At 44.6% G+C, this 17,484-nt stretch overlaps 1 protein-coding gene across 1 annotated transcript in view; it reads left to right on the top strand.

Moving 5' to 3' along the window:
• Nucleotides 1-10,082: 10,082 nt before the first annotated feature.
• GORASP2 (golgi reassembly stacking protein 2) overlaps nt 10,083-17,484 on the top strand; it is a 39,687-nt gene continuing 32,285 nt past the window's right edge. Inside the window, exon 1 of the mRNA XM_003254248.3 lies at nt 10,083-10,964. Coding sequence (XP_003254296.2) covers nt 10,902-10,964 — 63 coding nt within the window. The 5' untranslated portion in view covers nt 10,083-10,901. The remainder of the gene's footprint in view (nt 10,965-17,484) is intronic.

Raw genomic sequence — 17,484 nt, forward strand, 5'->3', positions numbered from 1 at the left:
ATGGAAGGGGAAAGAATTTATCTTAACATGAAACAGAGCTCTCTCCTTGAGGCAATTTCCAGAAGAAGTAAGGAATAATGTGTTACCAAGCCTTCTGTAAGCCTGGAAAGCCTCTTGAAATATGTGACCTTTAGACAAGAGACCTTTAGCAATCACCTCTTAACATCACATCACTGTATGTATCATGCTTTAACAACATGATTGACACTGTCCCATGATGTAGCAGAGGGGGCAAGGAGAAATAAGTTGCCTGAAATGGCAAGATAGGCTCCTCTCTATTGCCCAGAACCATATGGAATTACACCAACTTCTTCCATATTCTGAGGAAGTAATTTGGTGCAGCTCATGGGTTTTGTAAACCAAAAAGTATCCGAGACAAGTCTCAATCAATTTAGAAAGTGGATTTTGCCAACGTTAAGGACATGACCATGACACAGCCTCAAGAGGTCCTGAGGACATGTGCTCATGGTTGTCGGGTTACAGCTTGCTTTTATACATTTTAAAGAGACATAATATATCAATCAATATATGGAAGATTTACATTGGTTTGATGTGGAAGAACAGGACAACTCCAAGGGTGGGGCTTCCTGGTCATAGGTAAATTTAAACATATTCTGATTGGCAATTGGTTGAAATAGTTATTTTCAACAGGAAGGAAATATCTGGATGAGGAAGATGTTGTAGAGACCTAGGTTTTATCAAGTAGATGAAGTCTCCAAGTAGCAGGCTTTAGAGAGAAGACTGAAAATGTTTCTTATCAGACTGAAGGTCTGTGTTGATGTTAATGCTGGAGGAGAATAATGAGGCATGTCCAACCCCCACTTTCAGTCGTGGCCTGAACCAGTCTTTCAGGTGAAATTTTAGAGTCCCTTGGCTGAGGAGGAAGTCCATTCAGATGGTTGCGGGGCCTTCACATTTTATTTTTGGTTTACATTCTCTATCTCTTCATAATATCAAATGGAATTAAAGAAGTATCAAACAAGTAAGGCAGGCATCAAAAGGTGAATAGTGTTCTTACTGCAGTAATTACTGACCCTACCAATATCTTTCATCTTCAAAGGACCCACAGGTAATAATTAACCCAAGCAATTATTCCCTAAAATTAGGCACCTGCAAAGTTGCTAGAAGGACTCAACTGCAAGGAGACAGTTTGAGGCAGGCCCAGGAAGGCTGTGTTAAGAAGATTATTTTATCTGAAAAAAAAAAAAACCCAAAAAACAGATCGGCAGCCTACCTTGAGTAATACAGGTTTTAGTTAAAAATATACATATGTGTGGCCAGGCACAGTGGCTCACATCTGTAATCTCAGCACTTTGGAAGGCCAAGGTGGGCAGATCACAAGGTCAGGAGATCAAGACCATCCTGGCTAACATGGTGAAACCCCGTCTCTACTAAAAACACAAAAAATTAGCCAGGCATGGTGGCGCACGCCTGCAGTCCCAGCTACTTGGGAGGCTAAGGCAGAAGAATCGCTTGAACCCGGGAGGCGGAGGTTGCAGTGAGCCAAGATTGTGCAACTGCACTCCAGCCTGGGCGACAGAGTGAGACTCTGTCTCAAAATAATAATAATAATTTTATATATATGTTAATGAAGATGATGGAAATGTCAAAGAAATACAAGAATATCAGTACAATTTAGGCCTTTTATTGAGTTTGCTTGCTGGGAAGACTATCCAGCTCCAGAGATTCTCTTTGACAGAGGGACAAAGACAATTCAATGGAGGAAGGATTGTCTTTTCAGCACATGGTGCTGGGAAAACTGGATATCCATCTGTGAAAGTAATCCACCTAAACACATATCTCACACCTATACAAAAATTAAGTCAACATGGATCATAGGCCTATAAATAAAATGTAAAACTGTAAAACTTCTAGAAGAAAACTTAGAAGAAAATCTGCATGGCCTTTGGTTTGGTGATAAGTTTTTAGATATAAAACCAAAAGCACCATCCATGGAAAATATTGATAAGTTGGACTTCATCAAAATTTAGCTTTTGCCCTGTGATTTACACTAAGAGAATAAGAAAATAAGCCAAATCTTGGTTTCTAAATACCATTCTCCATTGTAAGGAATTCAGGGTGCCTTAAAGAAATGGCTAACTCTAGGGCTAGAGCAAGAAGAAATACAAGACGAACCTGAGCATCCTATAGTGCCAGAAAGTACAAGCATGCTCAAAATACAGAAGGATAATTGCACACAATGTGAATATATTTAATACCATTTAACTGTACATGTAAAAACGATTAAGCTATTAAATATTATGTATGTACATTTTACCACAATTTTTTTTAAAAGAATGGTGGTCTGTCAAAGAGACACAAAAGCCAACCTGAAAAGTGCTTTCCATGGTCAAAGCCAGTACCATTTAGCAACAAAATACTGCATTCCCACCAGCAATGAGAGAATCTGTCTCAAACAACAACAACAAAAAACCAACAAAGGACAAAACACATATACGTGAACCCGTATTGATATATAAATGATTTAATTAATTAATAAATGGGAGAGACGGGGCAAAAATCCTTACAGAATTCCAAATTATTTTTGTCATTGTTGTGTTTTTGTTTGTTTTGTTGTTGTTGTTTTGAGACAGAGTCTCGCTGTGTTGCCCAGGGTGGGGTGCAGTGGCACGATCTCGGCTCACTGCAACCTCCAATTTCCAGGTTCAAGTGATTCTTCTGCCTCAGCCTCCCAAGTAGCTGGGACTACAGGTGTGCGCCACCATGCCCAGCTAAATTTTTTTTTGTATTTTTAGTGGAGATGGGGTTTCACTATGTTGGCCAGGCTGGATTTGAACTCCAGACCTTGTGATCTGCCTGCCTCAGCCTCCCAAAGTTGGGTTGTTTTTTTTTTTTTTTTGGAGATTGGGTCTTACTCTGTTGCAGTTTGGAATGCAATGGCACTGGTCACAGCTCACTGCAGCCTCAATCTTCCAGGCTCAAGTGATCCTCCCACTTCAGCCTCCTGAGTAGCTGGGACTACAGGTGTGCGCCACCATGCCGGGCTAATTTTTAAATTTTTTATAGAGACAGGGTCTTCCTATGTTGTCCAGGCTGGTTTCAAACTCCTGGCCTCAAGTGATCCTCTCTCCTCAGTCTCCCAAAGTGCTGGGATTACAGGTGTGAGTCACCACACCCCACCCCAAATTATTTGCATAGATAATCCCCTTCAGGAGGTGCAGCTTAATTCCCCTCCCCCAACACACGCACACACCCTCAAGGATGCCTAGACATGGTGACTTGCCTCCATAGGAAAAAGGGGAACATAGTAACTTTACTATTAAAATGGACAGATCTTAATGATCAAGGTTAAAATCACCATTAATAAGTCATGTTAATGGCACATACTCCTGATATGACCTGAAAGCGTGGGCATTTCACCCCTGTGGTATTCCTCCCCAAAATCCATAACCTCAGTCTAATCATGACAACAGGCATACCCAACAGGAGGTATATTCTTTAAAATACCTGAGCAGGGCCGGGTGCGATGGCTCACATTCGTAGTCTCCGTACTTTGGGAGGCCAAGGCAGGTGGATCACTTGAGGTCAGGAGTTTGAGACCAGCCTGACCAACATGGTGAAACCCCATCTCTACTAAAAATAAAAAAGTTAGCTGGGCATGGTGGCACATTCCTGTAGTCCCAGCTACTCAGAGGCTGAGGAAGGAGAATCACTTGAACTCGGGAGGTGGAGGTTGTAGTGAGCCGAGAGATTGAGCCACTGCACTCCAGCCTGGGTGACAGAGAGAGACTCCGTTTCAAAAATAAACAAACAAAGAAACAAAGAAACAAAACCTGAGCAGTGCTCTTTGAAACTCTCAAGGTCATGAAAAACAGGAAAGATTGAGACACAGTCGCAAACCAGAGAAGACAAAGGAGACATGACAACTAATTGTGATGTAGGCCTGGATTGAATCCTGCAACAGAAAAAGAACATTAGCAGAAACACTTGTGAAATTTGAATAAAGTTTAGAGTTTAGCTAATAATGTACAAATGTTGGTTTCTTGGTTTTAACAAATATACTGTGGTTGATGTAAGATGTTAACAATAGGAGAAACTGGGTAAAGGGGACCTATGGGAACTCTCTGTACTGGCTGCAACTTTTCCTTAAATCTAAAATTATTCCAGGCTGGGGGTGGTGGCTCATGCCTGTAATCCCAGCACTTAGGGAGGCCAAAGCAGGAGGATCACTTGAGGCCAGGAGTTCGAGACCAGCCTGGGCAAACTAGCAAGATCCCTGTCTCTACCCAACTTTTTTTTAAATTTAAAATTATTCCAAAATCAACATTTTGTCTAAAAAACAGATAAAAACAAAGAAAAATTTGACAATAAAGGTGATGGCAACAACAAAGATATATAAGAAACTGAGCACAATCTGGGTCTTTGTGGCCGAGTCTGATTGCTAAGAGGATTCCTCCCAGCTCTAGAGATTCTTATTCATTATCTGATTACCCACAAAAAAGCAGAAGTTTATTAAACATTGCTCTAATGGGGAAGTTCTCAAATGTGTGTATCAGAATCACCTGGAAACTAATGACGAATAACGGGACCAGGGTCATCAAAGTAGACTAGCACTGGGACTTCTGTATTTTTACCAGGTTCCCTGGTGAACCTGATACATACCCCAGCTTAAGAATCACTGTTCTAGTGCCTTTCTGTTGACATTGTCACAGGATCCTTAGGGTGTTGCTTTGCCAGCTGGAAACCTCTGTGATCAGCAGCACCTCTGCTTGAGTTTTGCTTGTGCCTGCTGGGCTTGTCCTGCCCACTTGGCCTGGCAGGCTGCACTTGCTTGTGCTGCCAGCCTGGATCCCACACCTGACAAGGGTGAGTCAGGTGTGGAGCAGTGAGGGGTATGTGAGTGAGTGAGCACAGGTTCTTGCCTCTTTGCACAGCCAGGTACACTGGCTGCTGTGGCAGGGTGGGCAGCTCCAGGCACTGGCACAGGCGCTGGCTCCATGTGACGCTGCAGCTGGACCAGATATACCACAAGCGGCTTCCACTGTGGGCACTAGCATCTAGACAAGGGGAGTCTGGTGGCACCCAAAAGCTCAGAGATGCAAGGAACTGCAGAGTCCCAAAGAAGGTGTTACAATGTGTCACAGCCCTTGCTCAGGGAGCCCCAAGGTCTGGGCATCCAGAAGGGCCACAGCTCTTCTCTCCTTCTCATTGCCCACAGCATGGTGAGTGGGGGGGTGTGTTTTGGGGGGCATGTTTCAGCCCATTTGTGTTACAGCTCTTTTAGTCCTGCCACCATGCTCTGGGCCACAGCTCCTGGGCTAGCCCAGCCCCGCTGCTGCTTCCCATCACACGGGGCAGCTGTCTGGCGCCAGCAGAGGGTGGGAGAACTATAGTGTTGCAGCCCCTTTAGCTCCCACCATAGCTCAGGGAACCAGCCAGGGAAGTGTTACAGCTCCTTTCACTCCTGCCATTTGGTGGGTCCCAAGTTCTTGTCCCATATCCAGGAAGAGTGATGTTGCATGGGCAACTGGAGGGTGATCAAGGCAGAGAAGAGCTTTATTGGGCAACCAAACAGCTCTCAGCAGACAGGAGACCCAAACTGGGTAGCTCCTATTCACAGGCAGGTATTCCCAACGAGTATAGAGGAGACCCAAAATGGGTAGCTCCTATCCACAAGCAGGTAATCCTGATGAGTCTCTGAGTCTGGCTGAGTCTGGGGGTTTTATGAGCTCAGAAGGGAAGAAGTACATGCCGATTTGTTCATGGAAAAGGCACCATCCAACTGGCCAAAAGGCATCAAGGAAGTTCTCACTCTGGGTCATGAACTCCACCTGGAACTGGGAGCCAGGCCCCCAGGTTTTAGGCCTGGCCTGAAGATGGGGTTTCACCGGGGACCTGTCTCTTCCCACCTAGGAACCTGTCTGCCTCCTGCCACCATCAACAGGCCATTTGCAGTGCCCAGGCTGTCTGCAGGCCCATGTCAAGCTACCCTCAGCACCCCAGCCTTCCTCCCATGCTCATTAGTGCCCAAAGTCTGAAGGGGCCGAGGTAACAGAGGGCTGGTGCCTCAGTACTGCCCCGAGCATACACACACCTGGCTGGGTTGCACAAGTACCTGGGCTTGGCCACAACTGTGTTCCACACCAAAATGGGTGCTGTGGATGTGGAGAGGCCAGGGAGTGGGAGCAGGCACTTCTGAGCTTGTGGGGGAAGGAGGCTTCCTGGGCCCCTGAGAGCATAGGGATGCCTGGGTCTGGAGCCATAGCTGGGCAGCTGCAGCTGCACCCAGGAGTTGGTGGGCTCCCACCCCACCAACTCAGTAGGGCATGGAGGCTCCCACTGGGATCAACTGTTCCTGGCCCCCATGGACCAACGAGTGCACAGCCCTGGCCATACCTCCCCCACTACAGCTGGTGTCCTCGCAATGGCCACTCCATATGGGTCGCCACTGCCATCAACGTGACTATGAACATGACCATTCATATGTTCAACAGCCATTTATTAACTATTATGTGCCAGCTCTTTGTCAGTACTAACAGCACAGTAGTAGACACTCAGGCAAAGTCCATGCGCTAATGGAGCTTACATTCTAATACGCAAATAAATATACACTGACGGAGTCTCTCCTTGTATTTCCCAGTTCCAAGTCCCCAGAGAGAAAACCTGATTGGTGTAGCTAGTCACTACCATCCACTTCTGGGGGGAGAACCTTTTCTAAAGGCCACCTCATTCAGTGTGGGTGTTGGCTGCCTGTATATCAGGGCTCTCCTCTAGTCCAGTCAGCTGTGACTGAGAGTGCATGGCACATAACATGGTCTCTCATGTGGTCTCATGTGGTTTGCTCCCTCAGCAAAACAGGCTAGGTTAGGAGATCCTCATCTGCCCTATCCAATGTGGTTCTTATTCAAATATGGTAGGAACAAAACTTTCTCAGGGTAGTCTGAAGGCAAAAAGATAAGGCTGCACTAACCAATACCAAGCTGAATATCACTAATCTGAAAATCCAAAATGCTCCAATTGGAAACTTTTTGAGTACTGATATAACACTCAAAGGAAATGCTCATTGGAGCACTTTGGATTTTGGATTTTTGGATTAGAGATTCTCAACCAGTAATGTTCCAAAATCCAAAATCCAAAACACTTCTGGTCTCAAGCATTTCAGATAAGGGATATTCAATGTATATGATAAAAATGATCCCTCCATCATGAACAACTTATTTACAAGAACTCAGAATTGGCCACGTGTGGTGGCTCACACTTTGGGAAGCCGAGGTGGGCAGATTGCTTGAGGCCAGGAGTTTGAGACCAGCCTGGCCAACACCACAAAACCCCGTCTCTACTAAATACATGAAAATTATCTGGGCATGGTGGCGCATGCCTGTAATCCCAGCTTCTTGGGAGGCTGAGACACAAGAATTGCTTGAACCTGGGAGGTGGAGGTTGCAGCAAGTTGAAATTGCGCCACTGCACTCCAGCCTGGAAACAGAGCGAGACTCTATTGGAAGGAAAGAAGGGAGGGGAGGGGAGGGGAGGGGAAGGAAGAACTCAGAATTAATGTTAATGGAACTCAGAACACACACAAAATTGAGTACCAGATACTTCTTCCAGAAGAATAGATTACTTCCGGTTTTTTAGCCTGTAGACATTTGCTTCTGTTGGACTTCACTTTTCTGCTGCCTCTGATGTTTCAAAATACCAACCTGCCTGCAGCAGATTCTTACTCCAATTGAAGCTGACTTGACAATAATCTCCCACGTGTTCCCTCCATCATGTTGTATTATTTATATTAGCTTCGGTCATATCCTTGAGATTTTATCCTTTGCCTTCTGTTGGAGCGTATTCTCCAACTAAAAGAGGAAACAACTGGCACCAGGAAAAATGGGGCAGTCATTCTCACACTTTTTCAGTCCCAAACCGGGTGGGCCCTGTACCTCACCTTCACACCTGCCACCAACTGCTGCTAAAGAAATAACATGGGTTTTTACCATCACCCTGGGAATTAGGAAAAAAAAAGAAAAAAGAAACCCACAGATTTTGATGAGACACAAATAGTAGCCACAGAGGTAACTTATTAACTGATTCTGAAAAAAAGGCTTTGAAGCTATTCATTACACACGTTCAATTCAAATCAATAAACAGTACTACCATGTTCCCAATACTCAACCAGGAACTGGGGATCTAAAGATGAAAACACATGATCAGCTGGGCATGGTGGCTCACACCTATAATCCCAGCACTTTGGGAGACTGAGGTGGGAGAATCATGGGAGCCCAGGAGTTCGAAACAAGTCTGGCAGCATAGTGAGACGTCGTCTCTGCAAAAAATCAAAAAAATTAGCTGGGCGTGGTAGTGCGTGCCTGTAGTCTTAGCTACTCGGGAGGCTGAGGTACGGATGATTTTGAGCCCAGGAGGTGGAGGCTGCAGTGAGCTGTGATCACACCCCTTGCACTGCAGCCTGGAAGACAGAGTGAGACCCATTTCACAAGAAAGAAAGGAAAAAAAAGAAGGAAGGAAGGGAGGGAGTGAGGGAATGAGGAAAAGGGAAAGAGAGAGAGAGAGAAAGAAAGGAAGGAAGGAAGGAAGGAAGGAGAAAAGAAAGAAAGAGAGAGGAAGGAAGGAAGGGAAAACAAAACAAAACAAAACATATGATCCTTGCTCCGAATGAATGGACCACGAATGGTGGAAGACAGGCCTGTGATGATGACGATGATGTCATAGAAATGAAGGAACTAACTGTTTCATGGCAAGGAGAGAGTCACGCTGACCTTAAGGATAAATAAGTAACATTTGAGATGCGACTTAAAGGATTAGGATTTCTTCAAAGTTAGGATTTTTGTAAGTGGAAAATGTAAGGAAGGGCATTCCAGAAGTAGAGAATAGCATGAATAAAATCAAGAAGGTAAGAAAGTAAATGGCTTGTGTGGAGAATAGCAAGCAGCCACTCATGAGGCTGAAACACACGCTACAGCTCTAAGGAAGGGCTGGACTTGCCCACGGACCACCAACGATCCACAGCCTGGGTTCTACAAGCCACGGCTGCCATCAGACATATGGGAGACAAGTGGTCCAAAAATTTTGACCACTGAACATGGCAACAGCTTCCATCATAAAGAGGGTTATAATTGCCAAGCAGAACGAGAACATTACAATTAGATCTAGTTCTTACATTTATTCTTTTGCACTAAATGTATTAATTTGTTGAATTAGCTGCTAGGCATTCTGGTAAATATCAAGAACATAGAGCCAACTCCACTGCAGACCCTGTCTTTGAGGAGCCTAATAACTGGAGATTTCATTTATGGATCTATGGATTTATTAGGCCTTCTAAAAACCTGCTATTCACTTATTGATAGCAAATAAAATTATTTTTAAATTTTAAATAATATTTTCTTATTACAAAAGCACTTCATGAGCATCATAGAATATGGAACCAGCCAAAACAAAAAATAAATTATCTCTGTCACCACCCAGAGATCACCACTGTAACCCTTGGTTCATATTCTCCTCCCACATCTTCATATGCATACATTAATCTGTATTTTGAGGACATGTTTTTCATATTGTCTACAGACACATCCCGTCTTGTAACTAGCTTTTAAAAAAGACAATAATTTCCACGTTTCCATGTGAATAACTACTCTTCTAATACTCAGTACATATTCAAATTTCTCCAAATGAACCAAAAATGTCTTTTACGCTTATTTCTCCAAGTTGGCCCCCAACTTAAGCCCTTGCAGTGTGTCTCTTGGTTATATTCTTCGTGTTCCTTTTAATCTGGCATAGGCCCTTTCATAGGATTCTGACTTGACAAAGAGAACTGGCCAGCTGTCCTGAAGGAAGGCCCACTTCCTGTATTTGCCTGGTTCCCTGTGGTGTCATTTTACTTGCTCCTCAATTCTCCTTACTTCCTGTAAACATCAAACTCAAGATGCCATAGAGGCAAGTTAACCATCTTGGGCTAGAATACTTCATGGGTGATAGCACGTACTTTACATTGCATCACATAGGAATCCACATAATACCTGGTTGACGCACCATCAGTCCAACTGACCACAAAGCAACTAGGGGTTTCAGAGGGAGTACACGTAAGGGGCAAAAGCAGCAACGGAATACGACAACGGAATAAGCATGAATACGACCTGGCTACCTGAAGGAGGTGGGACGGGGAACTGAGCAGCAGCAGGTGGTGGAATGCCAGGGAAATCCAACCGTGCTTCCCACGCTGGCATCGCTCTGATTATGACCAGTCCTCTAATCTTATTCTCACAATTAGGGAGGGAGAAAAAAAAAAAAAACCCAAACCAAAAAAGAAGTTGGTAGGTGACTCTGTGAGACTCCTGTTTTATGAAGGGAGCGTTTCCTTTTATAAAATTTAGCTGAGCAGATGCAGTATGCAGCCCACAGGAGGCCACTATTCCCCTCAGCTGTACAGTTTGGGAAAATACCTACACACCCGGAGAACAGAGAGCTTGGTGTGTGTTGAGTTCGCTCCTGTTCATCAGCAGCCCTTTCCTCGCCTCTGGCCACCAGGGGGACCTGCAACCAAGTATCTGTTCTTTTCAGGCGAGCGGGAACGCGTCTGCATAAATCTGGTCCAATCCAGGGCCCCGTAGCAAGGTGCCAAAGCTGGGGGAAGCGCATTTCTGTTCTCTCGCGAGCACGACGCGGTGCCTCCCAGTCCTCCTCCGGCCCTCCCTCTCCGCCCTCCTGGCCCGCGCGCGCTCGGGCCCCTTCCAGTGGCTCGCGGCAGGTGGCGCTGTCTGCGGCGTCGCAGCGGCCCGGGCTGCAGCAGAGACGATCTCCCGGCGGGCTGTGCGGCCCGGCTCTCCGGCGGCAGCTAGTGCCACGTCCCAAGTGCTACGCGGAGGAGCAGAGCGGGCGGTGCGCTGGGGGCGGGAGCAGCGCGGAGCCCGGCTCGGCCACACCGATCGCCCGCCGCCATGGGCTCCTCGCAAAGCGTCGAGATCCCAGGCGGGGGCACCGAAGGCTACCACGTTCTACGGGTAAGGGCTCCGACGGCGGCCGGGGAGCTGCGGGCTGGAGGCGGGACCGGCTGGGGGGAGGCGGAGGCCCCCATGGGCTCCTTCACGGGGCTGCCAGGCCCGATCCCGCGAAGGAGCGGCGGTCGCGGGCGCTGCCTTGGCCGAGGCTGGTTTCGGAGGCCGCTCGCATCCCGCCTCCGCGGAGCGCCCTGGGCACGGGGTCCGCGGCTGTAGGAGGACGGGCTGGAGCTGGAGGCGGCTGCCGGCGACTCGGTCGGGGGGCAGCCCTGGGACGGGGGGAAGACCTTGCTCTTTTTCCGCACGGCCTTCTCTCTCCTCCACCCCCCTTCATTTTTAGCTTCCAAAGTTAGGAAGGGCGCGCAGGCAACGTCTCCAAAGTGGTGACTCTGAAGGCAGCCTTTGCGCTTTCCTAGGAGAGGGATCCCGACCCGCAGTCCGGAGGCGGGGCCTGCGGCGGCAGGTGTTAAAATCACCTCGGCGCCGGCCGAGTGGCCTGAAAGACCAGCGGGGCAGGAGACGGAAAACGAAATGGCCTAGAAATAGATTCGACGGACTTAAACAGACTTGATTTTGACCAGACTTTTCCTTTCCCGTACCACTCCTGACCCTCCCAAACCTCCTTCTCAAGATTTCCTGGAGTGGGAACTTCCGTTCTGTTCCGATTGCTGAGGGTGTGGTTTAGATTAAGGTTTAGATCCACAGTGGTAAAGAGGTAGTGCAGAGGAATTTTTTTTAAAAAATCGGAATATATAAAGGAAAACAACCCTAGCTTAACTTCCGGGACACAGAGAAACATAGTATCTCAAAAGGCGTCAGCTAAGCCCCTACCTATGAGCGGCCTGGGCCTGGGTAGTAGAAAGCATGTGGTCTTTTCCTCATGGAACCGGGCGACTTTAGAAGTAGCATTGATGGTTGTTTGCTGTGACACCTGTGTGAGTGTTAACATGAAGAACTGTCAACAGAGTGGCCGCAGCGTGTAGCGCCATTTAGGGATGTAATAGAGTGTCACTCAATATTAGCTCCTCACAGGCAAGAACGTTTTCACTGAAAGTAAGAGAGTGCACTTCCTGGTGCTACCTTCATTTCCTGCCCTGTGTCCCATGTTTTAGGTGAGACAACATTCTTAAATTGCCCAGCTGTCTAGGCGATAGGGCTGAGACAGATCATCTTTCTGATCTTCAGGATTATCGTGTCTTTTGCCTTTCCATTACACTAAAAATCCCTCCTCTGCCATACTCATGGTAGGAAAGGGTGATTTTTTTTCCCCCGAAAGGAAAAGGGAGCCTATAAATAAACTGTATTATAATCTTCCCATCCCCTTCTGTTAACCAAACTCCCAAGAGCCAGACTGAGAGAGGAAATGGAATGAGAATTGTCACTTCCCAAATGTGAGGTGAAAGCTGTGCTTTTCTTTCTATTATCTGGTCTGATTTTGAGTTCTCTACCCTGAGATGTTACCCAGTATTACCAGCTGTTTCTCACAGTGACCGATTGTGGTCGTGAATCCTTGGGGATTCGTGATATTTTTATAATACATGCACTCAGGGAAACTCAGTAAAACACATTAGTGTTAATAAGCAAAAAAAAAAAAAAAAAAAAGTCACGTGTGTGAAAGAAAGCCATACACATCAAAAGGATTCCAACTTAGTGACTACCCTCCGACATAAAATGAGTTTGTATTTTCTTTATGTAAGTGCAGTCAAGTGAAACAGCATTCATACATATTCAGTAGTGCAGATGTGTTATTAATCTATAAATCTGATTTTTAGAAAAACTAGGGACAACCTTAGTTACCAATCTGCATCTGGAGCATTAATGTTGCACATGATGAAATAATTCTTATTTAGTTAGACTTTTGCTAAAGAGAGCTTTAAAACAGTAATGATCTAGTTTAGGAGAATTTTGTGTCTGCGTTCCTAAGACCCTCTGCCCCTGATTCTGTAATTGGTTTTCTTATCTTTGTTTTTAGAGGGAAAAGTGCTGTGTTAAATCTTAACACGTAAAAATGTCTTGCTTTCATTTGTTATTGCCTAAATGGACAGCGATATATTTCATTGGTAGATTACCAAGCTCGTAAACTGGAGTAACTGTGGCAGGAAGATTTTGAATAAAATCACCCATATTCAACAAGTTCTAGAATTATTTAATTAGAAGTTAGTTTTCTTGAATAACCAATTCCCTGGCCAATCTTGCTGTAGTAAAAACTTTATATGATTGACTGGGTTTTGAAATACCAATTATAATAACATTTATATCCACTTCTGTCTTTTGATTTCATGAGTCCCTATAATTCAGATAGATTGAACTTTCCATTTTTTTCATTATTTTTCAATATCCATCTAAAAATCTTTAGGGGACAGCCTTTAAATGGATTCAGAAGCTCTGCTATGAGCAGTGTAGTTCCTTTTTATGTATTCTCTATGTATGAGTGCGTATTTTCAGATTGTGATCATATTGTGTACCCAACTTCTTATCCCCACTCCAGAGTAACCACTGTGGACAGTTTCTTACATAGCCTTTCAGATATATTTTATGCTTATAAAAGTCTCTTTGGCTGTGTGCAGTGACTCACACCTGTAATCCCCACTTTGGGAGGCCAAGGTGGGCGGATCACCTGAGGTCAGGAGTTCGAGACCAGCCTGACCAACATGGTGAAACCCCGTCTCCATTAAAAATATAAAAAATTAGCCAGGCATGGTGGTGCACACCTGTAATCCCAGCTACTTGGGAGGCTGAGGCAGGAGAATCACTTGAACCTGGGAGGCGGAGGTTGCAGTGAGCTGAGATCATGCCATTGCAATCCAGCCTAGGCAAAAAGAGTGAGACTTCGTTTCCAAAAAAAAAAAAAAGAGTCTTTTCTTCTCCCACCCTTCTCTCCTTGTTTCTTTTTGTTACTTTGGAATCATGATCCGTGCTGTTGCACACCTCAGTCTTCTCAGTTGATGACCTATCTTGGCAGTCTTTCTGTGTAGCAAGTGGCCATCTGCTTCATGCTTTCAGTTAGCTCACGGTAGTCTGTTGTACCATAGATTGGTTAAGCAGTACCTCCTGGTGTTGAACATTTGGTTATCTAGTCTTCTGTTATTATAAGTACATATTTACAACCTTAAATCCTACTTTTTGTTTTCCCATAACATACATCCTTTTCCCAGATTACTGTATTGAATTTTAATGGTAGCTGTCTGTATAAATGTTGATCTTTATTTTAGTAAATAACTACATTGTTTTCTGATCGTCAACATGTGTCCATTAGAGAACATTTGGATATGGTAAAAAAGTACAGCAAAGAACCTGAATTACCTGTAATCCCACCATCTAAAGGCAAATACTGTTGAAGTACTTCTCTTAGTCTCCTTTTTTTCCTGGGCCTAACATCGCCCCTTAGCCATGTTTCACAAAGATTTTGAATAATATGACATATTCAAGGACTATATGGCCAAAAGTTATCTTAAAAGGTTAACATTACAACCAAAATATCCAACAGCTGAGAAATTGTTAAACAAATCAGGGCCTAACCACAGACAGAATGCTATACATTCGCTCAAAATTGTGTTTTACACACCCTGTGTATGTGCAGGTACATTTGAGTGCTCAGGAAAATAAAGCTGAAAGGTAATAAACAAGGTTGTCTAAAAAATTATTAGTGGATGGTGACTTTTTTTTTTAACTTTAATGTATTTTCTAGGATTTCTGAAGTGATCATTAAATACTTGTATAGTCACCCAACGTGTAGATATGCAAAATTACTTTTAAAAAAGAAGTGGACTCCAAGTGGAGGATTTAAAAATTTGCGTAGAAGTGTTTTTTTTAAAAATAGCATTGCAGATTTCCTTATATAGCGGGTCAGATTTGTGCTCACTGTGAATGGCACTTTCATTTTGGTCCTCCAATCCTAATGTAAGGCAGGAAAAATGCTAGGGCTTCTCAGTGTGTGAAGTTATTGTAAGTTACCCCCTATATGTGAACTGTGTTTAATATCGAATTTTTGCCTACATTTTCCATTAATTATCCAGTGAACCCAACAAGACCATTTTCAAAATTAAACCAAAATATCCAACAGCTGAGAAATTGTTAAACAAATCAGGGCCTAACCACAGATAGAATGCTATATATTCGCTCAAAATTGTGTTTCAAACACCCTTTGTATGTGCAGGTACATTTGAGTGCTCAGGAAAATAAAGCTGAAAGGTAATAAACAAGGTTGTCTAAAAAATTATTAGTGACATAGTTCACAAAATTAAATTTTTGGAGTGACCTCACAGATGCCTATTATAGGACCTGCTTTTAAATTAAAATATTCATATTCTGTTCCACACTTACAAACTCTGAGATGGGGACTAGCTGAGGGCATACTTTCTGGAGCAAGTATTCACACCAGTGTGGAGACACGGAAAATAGCATTTTCATTCTTTCTCATGCTTTCTTCTGGGAGAGATTTTGAGGTGGTGGATATTTTGAAGGAAGGGTCATTGACATGAAGTGCGTCACCAGTGTAATAACAGGTTTTTATCTTCTAAGCTATTTGCTGCAGACTGGGCAGCATTTAGGTGTTCTCAGAGAAGCAAGCAACTGCAAGTGGAATTACTTCTATAGAAAATGCAATGCCTAGACCATATCTACTATCATATGGAACTGCTCTTTTTATGTATTTTTTTCTATTTTGTCAGAGATGAGGTCTCCCAAAGGTACTGCTCTTTTTAAATGGTGCCTAACTAACCTACATGCAATCCTGTTGCGATGGGATTTCAATTTAGTACTTATTTTGAATAAATTAATTTCTGATGTTCAATAGTCATTGTTTTCTTTATTCTTCTAACACTGTCTTTCTCAAACTTTTGAAACTCATGCCCTCTTTTTTTTTTTTTTTTTTTTTTTTATGAGATGGAGTTTTGCTTTTGTTGCCCAGGCTGGAGTACAATGGCGCGTCTCGGCTCACTACAACCTCCCAGGTTCTCTTGCCTCGGCCTCTCAAGTAGCTGGGATTACAGGCACCTGCCATCACGCCTAGCTAATTTTTGTATTTTTAGTAGAGGTGGGGTTTCACCGTGTTGACCAGGCGGTTCTCGAACTCCTGACCTCAAGTGATCCACCAGCCTCCACCTCCAACAAGTGCTGAGATTACAGGTGTGAGCCCACGCCCTACCTCATCCCCTAACACAGAAATCTCACTCTGGCTCCCTTCTCACTCATTCTGGAAACAATTGTAAAAAGAAAACAGTAAGGTTATTTGGTATTGTTTTCTATATATAAAGTTATAATTGTGAAACCTGAAGAGTCTGACCCTGCCCCCAGAATTGATCTCTCCTTTTTTTGTTTGTTTGTTTGTTTGTGAGACGGAGTCTTGCTCTGTTGCCACGGCTGGAGTGCAGTGGTGCAATCTCGGCTCACTGCAACCTCCGCCTCCTGAGTCCAAGCAATTCTCCTGCCTCAGCCTCCAGAGTGGCTGGGTTTACAGGTGCCTGCCACCGTGCCCGGCTAATTTTTGTATTTTTTAGTAGAGACGGGCTTTCACCCTATTGGTCAAGCTGGTCTCGAACTGCTGACCTCAGCTGATCCACAGGCCTCCGCCTCCCAAAGTGCTGGAATTACAGGCGTGAGCCACTGTGCCCAGCCCAAAATTGATCTTTTCTAATAAAAGGCCCAGAAGTTGTTTAATAAACATTCTTTTAAATTGCTTTCAAATGTTGGAATCAGGATATCTCAGTTTATTAAAGCCATGGAATACAATGTATATAAATCTTGGGATACTTTTAGGAATTATATCATTGAACATAAACTTTTTCTAATATTAATAGGCCTTGAACAAATTAGTAGTGTCATGTTGTTTATATGCACTTTGATTTTTCTTCGAGATGGAGTCTTGCTCTATCACCGAGGCTGGAGTGCAGTGGCGCCATCTCAGCTCACTGCAACCTCCGCCACTCCAGTTCAAGTGATTCTCCTGCCTCAGCCTCCCAAGTAGCTGGGATTACAGGCGCCCACCACCACACCCAACTAATTTTTGTATTTTTAGTAGAGATGAGATTTAACCCTATTGGCCAGGTTGGTCTAGAACTTCAGACCTCAAGTCATCTGCCCATCTCAGCCTCGCAAAGTGTGGGGATTTCAGGTGGGAGCCACTGCACCCAGCACCCCCAACCCCCTACCTCTTTTTTTTTTTTTTTTTTTTTTTTTTTTGACACGGGGTCTCACTCTAGGCTGGAATGCAGTAGCACAGTCTCCACTCACTGCAGCCTCCAACTCCCAGGGTCAAGTGATCCTCCCCTATCTCAGCCTCCCCAGTAGCTGGGACTACAGGCACACACCAGCACGCCCAGCTAATTTTTTGTATTTTCGGTAGAGATGGGTTTTTGCCATGTTGCCCAGGCTGCCCTCGAACTCCTGAGTTCAAGCAATCCACCCACCTCAGCCTCACAAAGTGCTGGGGTTACAGGCATGAGCCACTGCGCCCGGCCTGTATACGCTTTCATACTTATGTGATGAGGTGTGTTTTAATGCCTGCACTATCATCCTCAGGATC

Source organism: Nomascus leucogenys, chromosome 22a (genome assembly GCF_006542625.1).
Source record: "Nomascus leucogenys isolate Asia chromosome 22a, Asia_NLE_v1, whole genome shotgun sequence".
NCBI classification, from domain to species: Eukaryota; Metazoa; Chordata; class Mammalia; order Primates; family Hylobatidae; genus Nomascus; species Nomascus leucogenys.